Here is a 15,208-nt window from a genome sequence, read left to right as displayed (position 1 = left end):
TTATATCAATCGTTTAATAGTTTATAGCTATCACTATCTTTACAATCCAATTATGAGTAACAAAAGTTGAGCGATATAGCAATCGTCTGGCGTGGATTTGTGAAAAATTATTAGTCGCTGATCGCATTCACAGCTCTAAGCATGGCGATTAATATTTTCCTTGTAATTCTAGTTATGATTGGCTTGTCCCAAGGCATGAGTTTGGGCCAGGACGAAAGGATACGCTATGACAACTTCTCAGTGTATAAGGTCAAGCTGGAGACTCCAGGACAAAGGAATCTATTTAAAAAGCTAACCGAGGATCGTAACAATGTGAGCTTGCTTATGCAATATTTTCAAAGAATATATACTGATTGCCTTTTTGCTAGTTCAAACTTTGGGGTGAAGCCAAAGATGAGGTGCACTTGATGGTCAGTCCAGGTGGCTTTAGCGAATTAGAAGCTGAACTCCAGAAGACCAATGCCAGTGCAAAGCTTTTCATCAGTAATGTACAAGAGTGAGTATAAATCGGAGAAGAAATGTTTCATCAAATTATAAATAACATATACCATTTAAGGCTCATCGACTCCGAGGAAAGTGCCAATCTTATGGCCGCCAGGGATGGCACATTCGGTTGGAAGAAGTACAACACTTTGGCAGAAATTTATGCCTGGTTGGACGATATACTGGCGGCATACCCTGTAACAACAGAAGGCTTTGTCCTGGGTCAATCCTATGAGGGACGAACTATTCGAGGCATTAAAATCTCCTTTAAATCGGGCAATCCCGGTGTATTTATCGAGTCCAACATTCATGCCAGGGAGTGGATCACCTCTGCCACAGCCACTTGGTTAATCAATGAGTTTCTAACCTCCAGCGATGAGCTGGTCAGGCAGCTCGCCGAAAGTCATGACTGGTACATAGTGCCTGTTTTGAATGTGGACGGTTTTGTTTATACTCACGAGAAGGTAAACATTATATATAAATCACTCTTTTATTTTACTAAAATAATTTCTTAATGCAGGATCGCATGTGGCGCAAAACCCGTCAACCTTCTGATATTTCCCCCTGCGTTGGTGTCGATCCCAATCGCAACTTTGACTCCCATTGGATGGAGAACAATGGTGCCTCTTCGAATCCTTGTGCCGAGGACTACGGCGGACCGAAAGCCTTCTCAGAGCCAGAGATTCAGGCCATGGCTGATTTTGTAAGCAGTCTCAAGGGTAAGATTAACGTATTGGTAGCCTTCCACTCGTACAGTCAGATGCTGCTTTCGCCCTATGGACACACTTCGGAGGAAGTTCCACCCAATTATGATGACTTGATGGACGTGGCTAAGGCTTACGCAGATGCGGTTGAGAGTCTGCCATATGGCACTGTTTATACATATGGAACATCTGCGGGTATCATGTGTGAGTTTATAATATCTATAACAAAAAGTTGAAATTTAAGTTCTAATCCTTTAATAGATACCGCTTCTGGAGCCACAATTGAGTGGGCTTACAACGAACAGGACATTGAGATAGCTTACACCATTGAATTCAGAGACACTGGTCGCTATGGGTTTATCCTTCCCCCGGCACACATAATTCCCAACGCGGAGGAGGCTCTGGTCGGTCTAGTGGCCCTCTTAGATAAGTGTAAAGAGTTGGGTTATCTAAATCTCAAGAGTTAGTGGCAAAAGGCTGGGGAATTCTCAGTGCAATAAATGAATAAAGATTAATTACAGATAATCACGAAGCTAAGTTTCTTTGCTGTTAATCCGGGTTATTTCAGTTCAGTTGTTGTTCAAAATGCGTCTGCTATGGTTGCTTGCCACTCTGGTGGCTCTTACAAGTGCTGGAGTCCTGCAGGACTCGCCAAAGGAGCGCTTCGACAACTTTCAGGTGTATAAGCTAACCATCAGGAATAAGATTCAGTTGGCTGTAATTGAGAAAATCGGTGAACTAACGAACAAGGTGAGTAAGTGAGTGAGTAGATCTAGGGACTTAAATTACTATACGATTCTGTATTCAGTACAATATCTGGAAGGAGTATGATGAGCACACCCAGCAGGTGGATATAATGGTTAATCCTGCAGAGCTGAAGCACTTCAAGGAGCTCCTTCGATTCAATAACATTACCAGCGAACTGATGATTGAAAATGTCCAAGAGTGAGTTAAAGAATTTGTCACAGCTAAATGGTTAAACTAAGCCTCTTGAGCCGATAAGATCGATCGCTCGATTAGCCAATCATTAGTGCGTGCTCATTTGAGGTCATAAAGATTCTAATCGAACCCCTCTTTACAGGCTTATCGACCAAGAGCAAGTCACTGCTACTGCCGATAGCGGCACCTTTGGCTGGACGAAGTACTATGAGCTGGAGGAGATCGAGGCCTGGCTGGATGAAGTTCTGGCCACATATCCCTCGGTGACAGAGGAGTTCATTGTGGGTCAGTCCTACGAGGGTCGCACCATTCGAGGCATCAAGATTTCACACAAGGCCGGCAATCCTGGCATATTCATTGAGTCCAACATTCATGCCAGGGAATGGATCACCTCGGCCAGTGCCACTTGGTTTATTAATCAGCTGCTGACCTCCGAGGATCCTGAAGTGCGCAATTTGGCCGATAACTACGATTGGCACATCGTACCCGTTTTCAATGTGGATGGCTTCGAGTACTCACACAAGAAGGTACTAAAAGGGAGTTTAAAAATATTTAAGATGACTTTTCTAAACCTATTCCATTTGCAGAATCGTATGTGGCGCAAGACCCGACAGCCACATGCCACTAATGAATGCGTTGGAGCTGATGCCAATCGGAACTTTGACTCCCATTGGCTAGAGGCGAATGGTGCTTCCTCAAATCCTTGCAGCGAGACCTTTGCTGGAAGTACGCCAGGATCCGAGCCAGAGGCCAAGGCCTTGGTGGAGTATCTGACCAAGATCAAGGATCAGTTTAAAGTGTACATCTCCTTCCACTCCTACGGACAGTACCTTTTGTCCCCCTATGGACACACAAAGGACGAGTTCCCTGATAATTACGAAGACATCCTGACCATTGGCAAGGCTTTTGCTGATGCCATCGAGGCATTGCCCTACGGCACTGTCTACCAATATGGATCCACTGCTGATGTGCTTTGTAAGACTTTAGTTATTCATATACGCCTAGAAGAAACCGATGGCTAACCCTTCTCCCTTTGCAGATGTGGCCACTGGAACCTCTGTGGACTGGGTGTTCAATGAGCTGGACAAGAAGATTGGCTACACCATTGAGTATCGTGATAAAGGTCGCTATGGCTTTATACTGCCACCCGTGCAAATTATTCCCAACTGCGAGGAACTGATGGCCGGCATGGTGGCTTTGATCGCAAAGACCAAGGAACTGGGCTACTTTTAAGAGTGCGCTTTATTAGGTAACCTAGGTTACTTCTCTTCATTAAAGTACTTCACATACGAAGCGAGCAAGTCGTCCATTTTGTAGCCTTGGGTGGTGCTGCACAGCAGCTTGGAGGCTCCAATCATGTTGCCAAACCGGATGTGGAAATGATTTTTACCCGAGCTCCAAATACCCAGCTGAGAGTACTCATAGCTGCGAAGGATCTCCTTGGTTTGAGGGTCCAATAGATGAAAGCCAGTGCTGTTAATGGCAATCAGCAGAGTTTCGGGAAGTGTGTCCTCGTTTTGTTGTTTCACCAAGAAAAATGTAGAGCCAAAGCAGGAGAAATGGGACAATTCCTGGAGGAATAGAAACTTGGCTTGGTCCTCTGTCAAATGATCACGGTTAAGTCTAGGCAGAATTTGTTGTCTCCACTCTGCCACCGTTTGCAGGGGAATCAGATCTTCCGGCACCAAGCGGGGCAGCACTTCCGGTAGTCTCTGCAAGCTGACGTCATGATCCGCACTGTACACAAGTCCTGCCAAAAGCGAGGCCTGCTCGCAATCGATAGGATAATAACCCTTCAAGTACTTGTGCAACTCCTGCGGATAGCTGAAAATCAAATCTCCATTCGGATCCTCGCCTGGCATATTGTTAAGCCACAGTTTGCGCATAAAATGCAACTGGTAATGGCCATCGGACATGGAACGAAGGGTCTTCTGTTGTCTCAGCCAAAAGAGTAATTGGGTGATGAAATCGAACACAAAGTCCTCCTCGGGCATGGCATACACCTTGTCGCCGGTCTTTAAAAAAATACTATAGCCCAAGGGGGACTTGAGCTCCAAACGCTGGGCAATATCCTCAATAAGCTCAGCTCCTCGGGTATGGGACTCGATCTCAAAAGCCTCGACTGTATCGTCGGGGAAATAAATCTTGTGATAAATGTGCAGGCAACGCTGCTGTATGCCCTCGACCTCGATGAGATGCGGTGCCTGTTTCCGCTGACCCTGGGCCAGGGAGCGTTTCAAACGCTTGAGGCAGGCATCGGCCAAGGCATCGGCACGCATGCGCAGAAGGATAATCAGCTCCCGCATAACCAGGACACTGGGAGCCATCAACCCGGTGGCCAAGTAGAGGAGGTCCCAGCCCCGCTTTTCACTCTCACTACAAGGATTATCACTGAGCTGTTTCATTAGCTGGCAATAGAGCTCATCGCAGAGAAGTGGATGCTGCAGAGCAGGCTGGAAGATGAGGTCAGTGTTTACCGGCAGATTACTCCTGGCAATGTCGCCCATGTACTGGATAATAAAGAATTATAAGTTAATAAAGACTTAAATAATTCTCACATGTTTTTTAATATTACCTTGAGTATGTGATGGTGGATAACCAGGGCTTGCTGGAACAATGGGGGCACCTTAACCACTGCTTTCAACAGAGGAGCCTTCAGTGGTTCCGGCGAGTACTTCGTTAGGGGTGCCTTATCGGTTCTGAAAGTGTTTTAGTTTTAGTTTTAGAAGAGTTTTTAGTATCAACCTTTCTCTGACTCACTCTAAGGGCTCCCTAAATTGAGTCTCAGCCAGATGAGATATATTATGTTGACGACGTCTTAAATTATTCGCTCTTGGCATCGGTTTCGGAGGCTCTTCAAATCTGCCATTCTTGAAGATGTCCCGCAATTTTTCACTCGGTTTTGTAAGCATGGCCACAATTCGTACATTTCCTGCTGCAAACTGACCCCACTGCCCATTGGCACAGCCTCTGTAGAGGTCTTGAGCATTTCCAGCCATTAATTGGGCACCCGTAATTCCAGTCTCGAACTCCATTAGGTCACCGGGGGAGAGCACGAGGCAGTCCTCTTGATCACTGTCCTTGGACACATTGTCGAGAGCTATTCCATAGCTTGAACGCTGACGAAGATTGTCCAGCATATAGTTTATCATCTCATTGGCATCCTGGGCCATGCTGCACTGCAGCACAAAATTAACCTGCTGGAAGGTGAGCACATGAAGCTCATCATTGGCCTCCAGGTTAACCTTAAGTAGCTCAGCAAAACTGCAGGAAGCCAGCACCTGTTCCGTTTCATCAATGAGGAAGAGGCCAGTTGAATTGATGCCCAACATCAGTTCATCGCTGGAGAGTTTAGGTCCCGTCTTTCGGGTCACTTCGAAGAGACGAGAGTGCCGCATTGGCCAGGAAATATGAGCAAAGAGGCAGATATCCTCCTTGGCTCTCTGCTGGGCCTCCAGCTGCAGCTCCTTCTGCTCCTGCCCCACATAGGAACTCTTCTCATAGGTGGCTGCTATCAGGCGACTCCAGTTCTCAATGGCTCGTTCGCCGGGAGCCAGGAGATCGCTGGGCACAAAGGCTGTGATCTCAGAGGGCTTCAATCGATTAATCTCACCCGGGCCGTGTTCTATAAAGATGGCCAGGGCACACACCATTGCTATATCCTTCTCTGAGCGACATCGATACTCTCCACACCTCAAACCATTTAGGATTTGCTTGTATATCAACTGAGTGGCCTTGGGATCCAGCGAAGGATCAAACCAGGTGGCAAACATTTCCTTTCGCAGGTAAATTTTCCAAGGAGCATCCAGCTGACGGCGTTCACACTCGGAAATTGCATCTAGTATGTGCTCCTGACCAGCTCCCAACGGTATAAGCTTCCCATGCAGCGACATTACCAATCCAAAGCCAAAGATGTCGGTGAGTCCCAATCCCTGGCAGAGCTGCTCCACTGCCTCTCGAGCTGTACTGGCTGCATCCACCTGTAGTCTCCTTGTCTGTCCATCCATCAGGTAAATGTCTAGCTTAAGGGGCTGATGACCTCGTATGGCTTGGAGTTCGAACATGGACGGTGGCTGACAGCGAGGTCCATTTACCAGGGTTCGCTCCAAGCGCTGAATTGAGGGAGCAGCCTGCAGCTGAGCTGTTCCCTGTTTCATGAAACTACGCAAATGTGGCTCAAAATCAGAGCTAGGTGGAAAACAGCTCAGGCAGAGGGAAAGGAGTAACCATCCGCGGGAATAGGAGCTTCGGCTTGGGTTCAAGTACAACTGCTTGCATATCTGGGCCAGGATTTCATCTCTGCAAGGGAAAAGTGTATGTTATCATTGGGTAACATTAGATAAAGTTCTTGAATAACTTACCTCAAGCTCTCTTTGAGTATGCCATGACCTATGATAAAGTGCAGCTTATCCAGGTGACTGCTGGGAATGTTGAGCCATTGCTGGTAAAATTCCTCGGCCTCCCTTTCACTACTGCCCACCAATTTGGCGGGACGTTTAAGGGTTTGTCGTACAAATAAACGAGGTTTGGCGGAACCGGAAGTATTCAGGAAACGTGACATATCAATCATGAGGTTCTCGTTATCATGAGAGTGAAAAGTAGGAGATGAAGGAACATCCGGAAAGTCTCCCATGAAGCGCAGGACAGTAAGCCAAATGGCCTGGACGTAGAATATATTAAAAGGTTAACCCATAGTTCAAGGTTTTGAAAAACTCACCTTGGCGGCCATTTCATCGACAGGAAGTTCATGTTTCAGCAGAGACTGCTTCAAGGGCTTCCTTTCATGCTGAGCTGTGGCGCCACCGCAAAAGTATGTAGAGGCATATTTCAAATAGCTAAAGTCGGAGGTATCAATATTATTGGGAGCCTGTTTGGGCAGCCGGATGGTATCGCCAGAGGAAACGTTATTGAGTTTCCTCAAAACAGCCTGAAAGTAAAGGTACAAAAGTAGATTTATAATCAAGGTAAACACTAGTCGATACCTTTTATCAAATACTGTTCCACTCAACTTGACTCTCTCTTATACTAACTTCTGGTACTATAAGTCTATAATTCAGGGGTATTAATTATTTCGACAGCTGTAATCTGAGTGCCACTTATCGAGAGGTGCCGCCGCGGTCGTAAGCTTTTATAAATATATAAATACGAGTAGGCAAGAGTACTGGGACTCTGGTGCGGGTATGCTGCACCTGAAGATATGCCGTCGTGATAAGGACTGCGGCGATTATTTACGATCGCGTTTTATTCCATTTATCATTTGGGTATTTGTTTTAAACTTCTGCCGCCACCTGATAGGCCCTGGTGTTGACCACGCTTCCGAAAGACTTCTCGGTTCGCGGTGCCTAAGTTTGGTTGCCTTAACTTAGTTGCTGACTAAAGACGACACGGTATGGATCTGCGTTCTAAGAAACTGGGAAATTCTTCAAATTTGGACTAATAAACCTTAATTGTTGTTTTTGTTTGTGGTGCGCTGCGGTTTGTTTTATTTGAGTGGCGAAAAGTTTTAAGGAATGGGTTCTAGAGTGATTAGGTGCAAAGGACCTTTGGTAATTATTAACTGTTATTTCCAAGTCTTTAAAGAATTCTTAAGGTAAGGAAATTTGGTCATAAATTGTTTTATTTTCTGATAATCTTATTTAGGGAAGCTATAAAGCTGTCGAATTTAATATAAATAAACAAAGCGGTTATCGCTTTGCCAAAAAGGAAGACCTTATAAAGCGATAACCTTGGAATCTTCAGGGCAATAAAAAGTGCTCCAATTTTAAATTTATTTTTAAAATTTCATACAAGTTAAACGGAAATAATCTTAAGAAGACTTTGAAAAAAATAAATAATCAAGGCGCTAATCTTTGATTCTTGGGAATTTGGAAGTTCATAAATCAAAACATTCTTCATTGAGTTTAAGTACATTATATGCTTTATCCCAATTATTTGTATAATTCAAATACAAATTAGTATTTGTAATAATTAATATTTCAAGAAGGTAAGACCTAAATGGAAAAATTTGTCAAGTTGTTTTGAATGTCTCTTATCTATTGAAAATAAATCAGTTTTATGAGAGATAGTACGTAAACTTTGAAAAAGACTGAGCAGGTAAGATTTGTATGGAAATATCAAGTCACTTTAAAGTTCCCTTATCTTTGGAATAAAGTAAAATTAATTTTTTGTTTAAAGATAACACTAAAATACCCTAGTAAGTATGCTTAGTAAGTCACTTGGGCAACTCATGCCCATGGTCCAAATTTCAAGGAGTCCATGCTGATGACTCAGATGGTTCTAGATTTTACTGAATTTGTAATGGTGAAATGCAATCCCAGAGGACGAATCACTGGACACTGGACACAAAGCACAAAAGCTGGATCGGGGAAAGGCCACACGACCACTTAGCCATAGAACCACAACCAACGCAGACGAGTAAACACACGAAATGAATTGCGCATTTATAACTATAGATGCCTTAAAGGGTTTTATTTACAGAGTATAATAAATATGATACAATTAGAAATAAGGGAAAACTGTAACAAAAAGCAATCACAAGCCAAGATATATAGATATTTATATATACAAGCTGACATTTACCATATGCATAATATTTGTACATAAACTGGAGCTAAATTGAGAGGCTCCAAAAATAATAGGATTGGTTCATGTGGCCAAAGTAAAAGCCTAGTAATTTAAACCTTTATAATAATATAGATTTAAGCTTTGCATATTTAGAATATAATAATTATTCACAAAAGAATATTTAGGCGGAATTTTGCACAAAGTCGAAATCAATTTCAAGAGTCCTACAGTGTTAGTTATTTAAATTTAAATGTAAAGTATTTGGAAGCAAATATCGAACTATTATTTATAAAATTGTTTAAATTTAAAGTGTTGAAAGATAAATAAATATTCGTTATTTAATAGTTTTTATATATATTTTGTAATTTAGTTTAGTAAGGTTCCTTGAAAATTATGTTTGGTAAACCGAAATATGAGTGTTATATAGTAAGCCAGTTAGAATTGTTCGTGGATTGACTTTGTACTTGTACTTAGGCGTTGTGACATACATGAACCAATCCTACTGATCAGGACCATGAGCTACTACCCGGGGAAATCCCCACACGAACCAGCTCCCCTAATATCTCAGCCACACCAGCTAGACGCATCTAGTTTGTTCGGGACCAGTTCCAATCCCACCCTGATCCGCTACTAGAGGCGAGTCTGGTTGACAATCTTCCGAGGCGCCGCCTCATAGTAATTGACCGGGCGGGAGAGGAGCTTCGTGGGAACATCTCGGCGCATGAGCAGCGCCTGTTCGAACATCAGAGACTTCTCTTTGACATTCGGCCCCAGGGGACCACTCACATCGGGCTCATCGTTGAGGAAGCGGAACATCTCATCCACCATTTGCTTCGAGGATTCCACATCAATGGCAGGGCTCTCGGGAATAGTGTTGATCCTTGGAGCACCATTGGTGGCACTGGCTGGTCTTGTAGCAAGTGGAGCAGCAACTATCACATTGGTGGGCGGTGGTGGCAGCGACATGCGCGCCTGAAGTGTGGGTGCTTTTGGTGCCTCCTGCTTCAGGGACCTGGCTCTCTTGGGCTGCTGTACTGCAGCCATGGCCAGAGCATTGCGAGTGGCTGCCTCTGCCTTGAGACGCTGCTCCTCCTTAAGACGCTTCTCCTCCAGTTCTCGCTGCTCACGCTCCTTTTGCTCCTTTTGCTCCTTGAGCTGCTTGAGTCGCAGCAACTCCTCAGCTTCCCGTTGCTTGGCCAGCTTCTGCAGCTCATCCTTCTTGAGCTGCTGCTGCTTTCGTCGCTCCATTAACCTTTGCTGGAAATCACGACGCACCAGGTAGCCTCGACTTAGGGCCTGTAGCTTGATGGTTCTACACCGAACCATGGTGAACTTGGTGGTCAACTGCTGGGCCGCTATGCAGGCTCCCAGACGATGGAAGCCCTGTCGCATTACCTGGCACTTACGACGCTGCAGGCGACCACGCCAGTATCTCTGTACGGTGATGATGGCTTCGCGATATCTTTTCAGGTATCGCCTGAAGAGGACTCTACGAATGCCCCGCTGTATGGTTACAATCGACTTGAGCATCAGCTGGGATCGTTGCAGCTCCAGACTGGCATCGTCTTCGTCCCGCAGGAATAGCTTGGTCTTGCCAAACTGGCGATCGGAGTCAGCGGGCAGGGCAACTTCACAGATTTGGCGGGCCACCTGACGGCAGTCGCACTTCTCCAGAGGTCCCACTGGAGGCACCAGTAGCCTGTATCTCTCCACAAAGGCACGGTAGGCATGACGAATGGGATAGCCTGCCCTCCGAATGCGAGCTGTTTCCATCATTCCCGAATAGCGCAACTGCCTTACACACAGCTCCTTGTCAAAGTTCTATAAGAGAATTGTTTTAATTAGTATAATTAAAATAGTTCTGTAAATTATTTATGCTGCTAACAAACTAAATGATAGCTCCCCTTACCTTTGGCTCCTTGTATTCATTGGGCTTGATGCAACGTATAAAGTAGGGATGAGCCTGTGACAAGGTTCGCATTAGCATATCCAGCGAGTTTCTGAATTTGACACACAATGTTGGCTGCTTTTTGGCCGTATCCATGGGCATTTCATGCGGAAAGATATCCACGAGATACTTGTTCGCAGAACGCTGCACCAAACTCCTCAGATCACCACTGAACGAGTCACGATTCTTCTCCAGGAAACCCAAGGGGTTGTACATAACAACACCAGCATAATGACGTATTCCAAACAGCGAGGTTTGAGTGGTTTTTCCTTTGACATATATGGAGCGATTGCCATGTTGGACATGCAGCTTTTCCAGCAAAGTCTGATCCGTGCCCTTGGGAAACTTGGATTCCTCGTCGATTAGGGACATAAGATTCATGGGCTTCACGCCAATGAGATCCAGGATTTGCTGATTATCCTGGAACTCGATGTGCTGCCAATTAATGTGCTCGTTCTGGTACTCATCCTGCTCCATCTGCAAAATATCTTTAATAAGTAATTTAAAAATAATACATTTAATAGTTACTTTACCTTAAAAATGTGTCCCACAAAGAACTGCTGTAGATTCTCATTAGCATAGTTAATGCACAGCTGCTCGAAGCTGTTATTGTCAAAGTTCTCAAAGCCAAAGATGTCCAGGACACCGATGCTGTTCATGGGCTGATCCACTTGCTTATTTATTGTCTCGTTGATCCTTCGCACAATTCGCACAAAAATGCCATCGTACAGAGATTTTACAAAGGCATCTCTTCCCTCCAGGGCAGCCTCCTTGGACAAACTGGTGGTCACATGCTCACCATGCACAAAAATGGTTCTCTGGGTGAGGGCAGCATTAAGAGGAGCCAAGGGTACGCCCAGCAACTGGGCCACTCTCTGCAGATTCGGCGTGTCATCTATTTCGGCAGCCTCCAGATTAGCCACCTCAGTGGCCGTGAATCTTAGGTTACCCAGATGCAAAATAGCAGCCAATAGACTGAGGATACTCCATACTTCCTCCGGCTTAAAGGATAGCACCTTCATGGCTGCTCGGATGTCGGCAAAGTCCTTGGCATCACCCCTACCCGGCAGGGTGAAGCAGCCTCCTTGGGATAGATAATGATACTGACTTGGTGACTGCTCTTGCAGTTTAAGACGCTCCCGTTCCGGTGCCGAAAGCCCTGCCAGCATGCAGTAGAAAATGTGATAATTGCGCTCATCGCGACTCTGGAAGACAATGCGGGATTTCTCCAGCAGATACTGCTGAATCCTTGCTCCTTGGATGGCACCCGCAGGTGTGAATCTGATCTCTATGTATTTGCCAAACCTTGATGAGTTGTCATTGCGCACGGTTTTGGCATTGCCAAAGGCCTCCATAATGGGATTGGCTTCGATTATTTGCTGTTCGATCCAAGAGTGCTTGCCACTAATTGCAGCCAGGTACTGTAGTATCAGCTTGGTGCTTTCCGTCTTTCCAGCTCCCGATTCTCCACTGATTACCACACATTGGTTTTCCTTGAGGCGTTGAAGTCTTTGAAAGGCATTGTCGCTAATGGCAAATATGTGAGGTGGCAGCTCGGATAATGCCTTGTTCCTATACAACTGGATCTCACGATTGGTATAGATGGGCAGGATCTGGTAGGGATTGATAGCCACCAGCATGGAGCCTGTATAGGTCTGTAGTAGAAGATATGATATTAACTTAAGTCTTTGGAATATCCTAGTAGTTACTCACATAAATTAACTGCTTGGCATAGCGATTCTGTAGGTTTCTTAGTATAGTGTACTCCTGTAAATCTCCCAATGTGATCATATCCTCCACATCTTCCTGGGAGGTAATGTGCATGGCCTTGAGGACATCCCCGGCTTGCACCCAGAACTGTTTGTTCCGATCATCGCAAACCAGAGTCTGGGTTTTCTCTGTTCTCACAATACGTGCCCCGAAAGGCACTGCAAACTCACTGGCGGTATTTTGCGGCTTCACCCACACATATTCGCCCTGCGATTAAAACAATAGTAAATAAATAAATAAATCAGAGATTAGTGTCAAGGCATCAATGGGATTATCACCACAATCTAACCCAGTTAGCACAGTCTGTGGTATTGGTAAGAAATTGTTTTACATTATCCTTTACTAAAGTGCTAAAAATACTGATATAAACATATGTTGTTACAGTTCATAAATCTGGGCTACGTGAGTCTATAAACAGGCAACCACAAAAGGTCTTAAAACTTTACAAAACCTTATCAGTCTTGGCTGCATTCATTACGCCTGAGAGCAATAACCTTTTGGTGTATTTTTTAAATATTTTTATATAATTAAACTTGAACTTGTACCTATTTAATCCCATTTCCTTCTACCAATTAATCATAGAAAATCGATAACAAGTTAACAAAGAACTCCATATCATTGTAAAACAATTAAGCAATGAACCTTCCTTAAATTTCGCAAGATATCTTTAGGTTTTTATGACCACTGCCACACCCAAAAACCGATATCAAAAATATTACTTAATGACTTCCAGTTGCGTTCGTTCTTTCTCTCTTTTTTATTTTACCTAAATCTCCCAGAAATATTTGATTTAAATAAGGGTAATAATAAAAACAAACGGTAGCCGACATTGGCAAATAATTGTAGTTGTTGCCAGGCATTATCTTATCGGCGGAATGCCGATACACAAAAAGGTCTTATCGGCATTTTGGAAATCGAAACGGAGGAACACTACATGACACGGCAACCGAACAGGTGATAATTACAAAATAAAAGTGAAGGGTCACCACAGGTGTGGGAACGCATTTAAAACACCTCAAAGCCTGATTAAATCTAAATAATTAAGCTCTCCTTTTGGCAGTATCGATCTTCAACGACCTTGGTTATCTAAAGCAAGATAAGATTAAACACCAGGTGGCTGATGTCATCCAGAACCAATTACCAATTTGAAAATAGCACGGACACCACGCCATAAAAATCCAGACTAAATTATATTTTAAAACTTTCCTTTCGCCATAAATACTGATCGGTTATCAGACATTTCTACTAATCGAAGTGTTCTACTATGAGATCACCCCTCATAAACTATGACTCATGAGTGTCACTAATCTATATAAATATTTCTACAATTAGTTGACTAATTGTTTGTTCAGCACTAATTCAGAGAAGTATTAATGAAAATAACACAACGATAATGGGACTTCAAAGAAGGACATTAAGTTCCATTAAGAGTTTTAAGATATCTCACACTTTAAAGCCATATCCCTATAGTTATCAGTATCTCTTTTCCTGTGCCTTTAACTTTCGATAAGGCATTCGGGCTAAGAGCTCTTGTCTGAAGGAAGCATCCGGTATTTATTGGTAACTATATTTGGCTTTTATTGAGACACTTTTGAGAGCTCGTGACGGACATTAAGCTTCCTGCTCGTAAATACTTTAGGACCATATAATCATGGGTATTAGCACATTCCAATTAACACACGTGTAGGCCAGTGTTGTTGATAAGGGAGGCAAAAGTTTTAAAATTAAAATAAGACCCATGATGTGGGCATAAAGCAGAGCATTGCCGAAAGGAATGTGATAAAACGATTCGGCGGTTATCAGGGCAATTTTCTGATAACCAAAGAGAATCAAAATGGGAAAAACTGCCACGACAACCAGGAAGTCTTTTCCATTCACTTACATGTTGCCGCACAAACTCGGACATGGCTGGTTGTATTATTCGGTCTTGGCCAATTTCACTTCACTTCACAGACTTCACACACACGCGCCGTTTTAATTGGCAAATATTTGCCCAAAGATTTCGGTTCTGTTGCCACAGTTGTTTCCCGTATCTCACACCGATCCCAATTTTATTTCGTACTTCTGCTCGGCATGGAGTCTCGCAAACGTCTGAGCCCTCGACTGTGGGGGAGCGAGTATTGCCAACTCTTATCGGCGGCTGATAATAAATATTGAATGCTTTTTGGCAGACCCTTCTTATCGATTCCCGTGTCTCCATATGGCTGCGCTCTCAGCGTATAACTCCGGATTGGAGGGGGTCTGCTTATTTTACATTTTGCATACGTCATGATTAGCGGTATAATATATCGATAGACTTATCTGCCGATGAGCTGGAAATAACTGTATATATGTACATTTCTGCATATAACTGACCCTGCCAATGAGTCATGTGATTGGTCATATGTGTCTGCAGGTTTAATGTATAACGCAAGTTAATGCCGATATAGTGCAATCTGAAGTACCATTAGTTGTATATTGTATTGTATTTGTTGCGATTGTGAATTGGGGAAAGAACCCTTAGCTATTTTCACCTATAAGTGATATTTCATATATAGAAATGCTTATATTCTTATCGCTTAAATTCAAAGAAGTGAACATCTGTTTGGCGGGCGATAATTTAACCATTTTAACAAAGATTACAAATTAAATAAGTTGAAATCTTAAGAGAGTCTATAAATTACTGCTAAAAAAGAAAACTCTTTGACAAATGCATTTTCAATTAAAAATACTAATTATTTATAGTTTTTATTTATTTCTTTGATTGCTAATTAAATAAGTTAATTTTTTTTCATAATTCATAATTATTTATTATCTCTCT

General features: G+C 43.5%; 3 protein-coding genes across 3 annotated transcripts; 2 read left to right on the top strand and 1 right to left on the bottom strand.

The window, feature by feature from the left end:
• The first annotated feature begins 103 nt into the window (after positions 1 to 103).
• LOC110182704 (zinc carboxypeptidase) lies at positions 104 to 1,719 on the top strand. Its single transcript, XM_020950800.2, has 5 exons — positions 104 to 312; positions 369 to 496; positions 557 to 947; positions 1,004 to 1,391; positions 1,449 to 1,719. The coding sequence occupies exons 1-5, from the start codon at positions 142 to 144 to the stop codon at positions 1,652 to 1,654; spliced, it is 1,284 nt and encodes a 427-aa protein (XP_020806459.2). The 5' UTR covers positions 104 to 141; the 3' UTR covers positions 1,655 to 1,719.
• Positions 1,720 to 1,748: 29 nt separating this feature from the next.
• LOC110182699 (zinc carboxypeptidase) lies at positions 1,749 to 3,419 on the top strand. Its single transcript, XM_020950795.2, has 5 exons — positions 1,749 to 1,937; positions 1,996 to 2,132; positions 2,269 to 2,653; positions 2,714 to 3,101; positions 3,166 to 3,419. Exons 1-5 carry the CDS (start codon positions 1,773 to 1,775, stop codon positions 3,357 to 3,359), a joined length of 1,269 nt encoding a protein of 422 aa, XP_020806454.2. The 5' UTR covers positions 1,749 to 1,772; the 3' UTR covers positions 3,360 to 3,419.
• On the bottom strand, positions 3,351 to 14,730 carry Myo28B1 (Myosin 28B1). Its single transcript, XM_020950793.2, has 10 exons — positions 14,291 to 14,730; positions 12,352 to 12,615; positions 11,172 to 12,293; positions 10,600 to 11,115; positions 9,477 to 10,511; positions 6,844 to 7,053; positions 6,488 to 6,786; positions 4,887 to 6,425; positions 4,702 to 4,825; positions 3,351 to 4,636 (listed from the first exon to the last, which is right to left on the bottom strand). Exons 1-10 carry the CDS (start codon positions 14,312 to 14,314, stop codon positions 3,386 to 3,388), a joined length of 6,384 nt encoding a protein of 2,127 aa, XP_020806452.2. The 5' UTR covers positions 14,315 to 14,730; the 3' UTR covers positions 3,351 to 3,385.
• Positions 14,731 to 15,208: the final 478 nt, after the last annotated feature.

This window comes from Drosophila serrata, unplaced genomic scaffold (genome assembly GCF_035046125.1).
Source record: "Drosophila serrata isolate PLE 108 unplaced genomic scaffold, ASM3504612v1 contig_302, whole genome shotgun sequence".
Taxonomy (NCBI): Eukaryota; Metazoa; Arthropoda; class Insecta; order Diptera; family Drosophilidae; genus Drosophila; species Drosophila serrata.
Note: the sequence above shows the minus strand (reverse complement) of the source record. Positions and strands in the feature narration are given on the sequence as shown.

What these genes read in the sequence shown, in the direction of transcription:
- LOC110182704 (XM_020950800.2), top strand. Translation starts at nt 142, where the DNA reads ATGGCGATTAATATTTTCCTTGTAATTCTAGTTATGATTGGCTTGTCC. An exon ending in TAACCGAGGATCGTAACAAT is followed by an intron (nt 313 to 368) that starts GTGAGCTTGCTT and finishes CCTTTTTGCTAG; the next exon opens with TTCAAACTTTGGGGTGAAGC. An exon ending in TTGTTTATACTCACGAGAAG is followed by an intron (nt 948 to 1,003) that starts GTAAACATTATA and finishes TTCTTAATGCAG; the next exon opens with GATCGCATGTGGCGCAAAAC.
- LOC110182699 (XM_020950795.2), top strand. Translation starts at nt 1,773, where the DNA reads ATGCGTCTGCTATGGTTGCTTGCCACTCTGGTGGCTCTTACAAGTGCT. An exon ending in TCGGTGAACTAACGAACAAG is followed by an intron (nt 1,938 to 1,995) that starts GTGAGTAAGTGA and finishes TTCTGTATTCAG; the next exon opens with TACAATATCTGGAAGGAGTA. An exon ending in TCGAGTACTCACACAAGAAG is followed by an intron (nt 2,654 to 2,713) that starts GTACTAAAAGGG and finishes TTCCATTTGCAG; the next exon opens with AATCGTATGTGGCGCAAGAC.
- Myo28B1 (XM_020950793.2), bottom strand. Translation starts at nt 14,314, where the DNA reads ATGTCCGAGTTTGTGCGGCAACAT. An exon ending in ATACTCAAAGAGAGCTTGAG is followed by an intron (nt 6,426 to 6,487) that starts GTAAGTTATTCA and finishes TTTCCCTTGCAG; the next exon opens with AGATGAAATCCTGGCCCAGA. An exon ending in CAATTTAGGGAGCCCTTAGA is followed by an intron (nt 4,826 to 4,886) that starts GTGAGTCAGAGA and finishes AAACACTTTCAG; the next exon opens with AACCGATAAGGCACCCCTAA.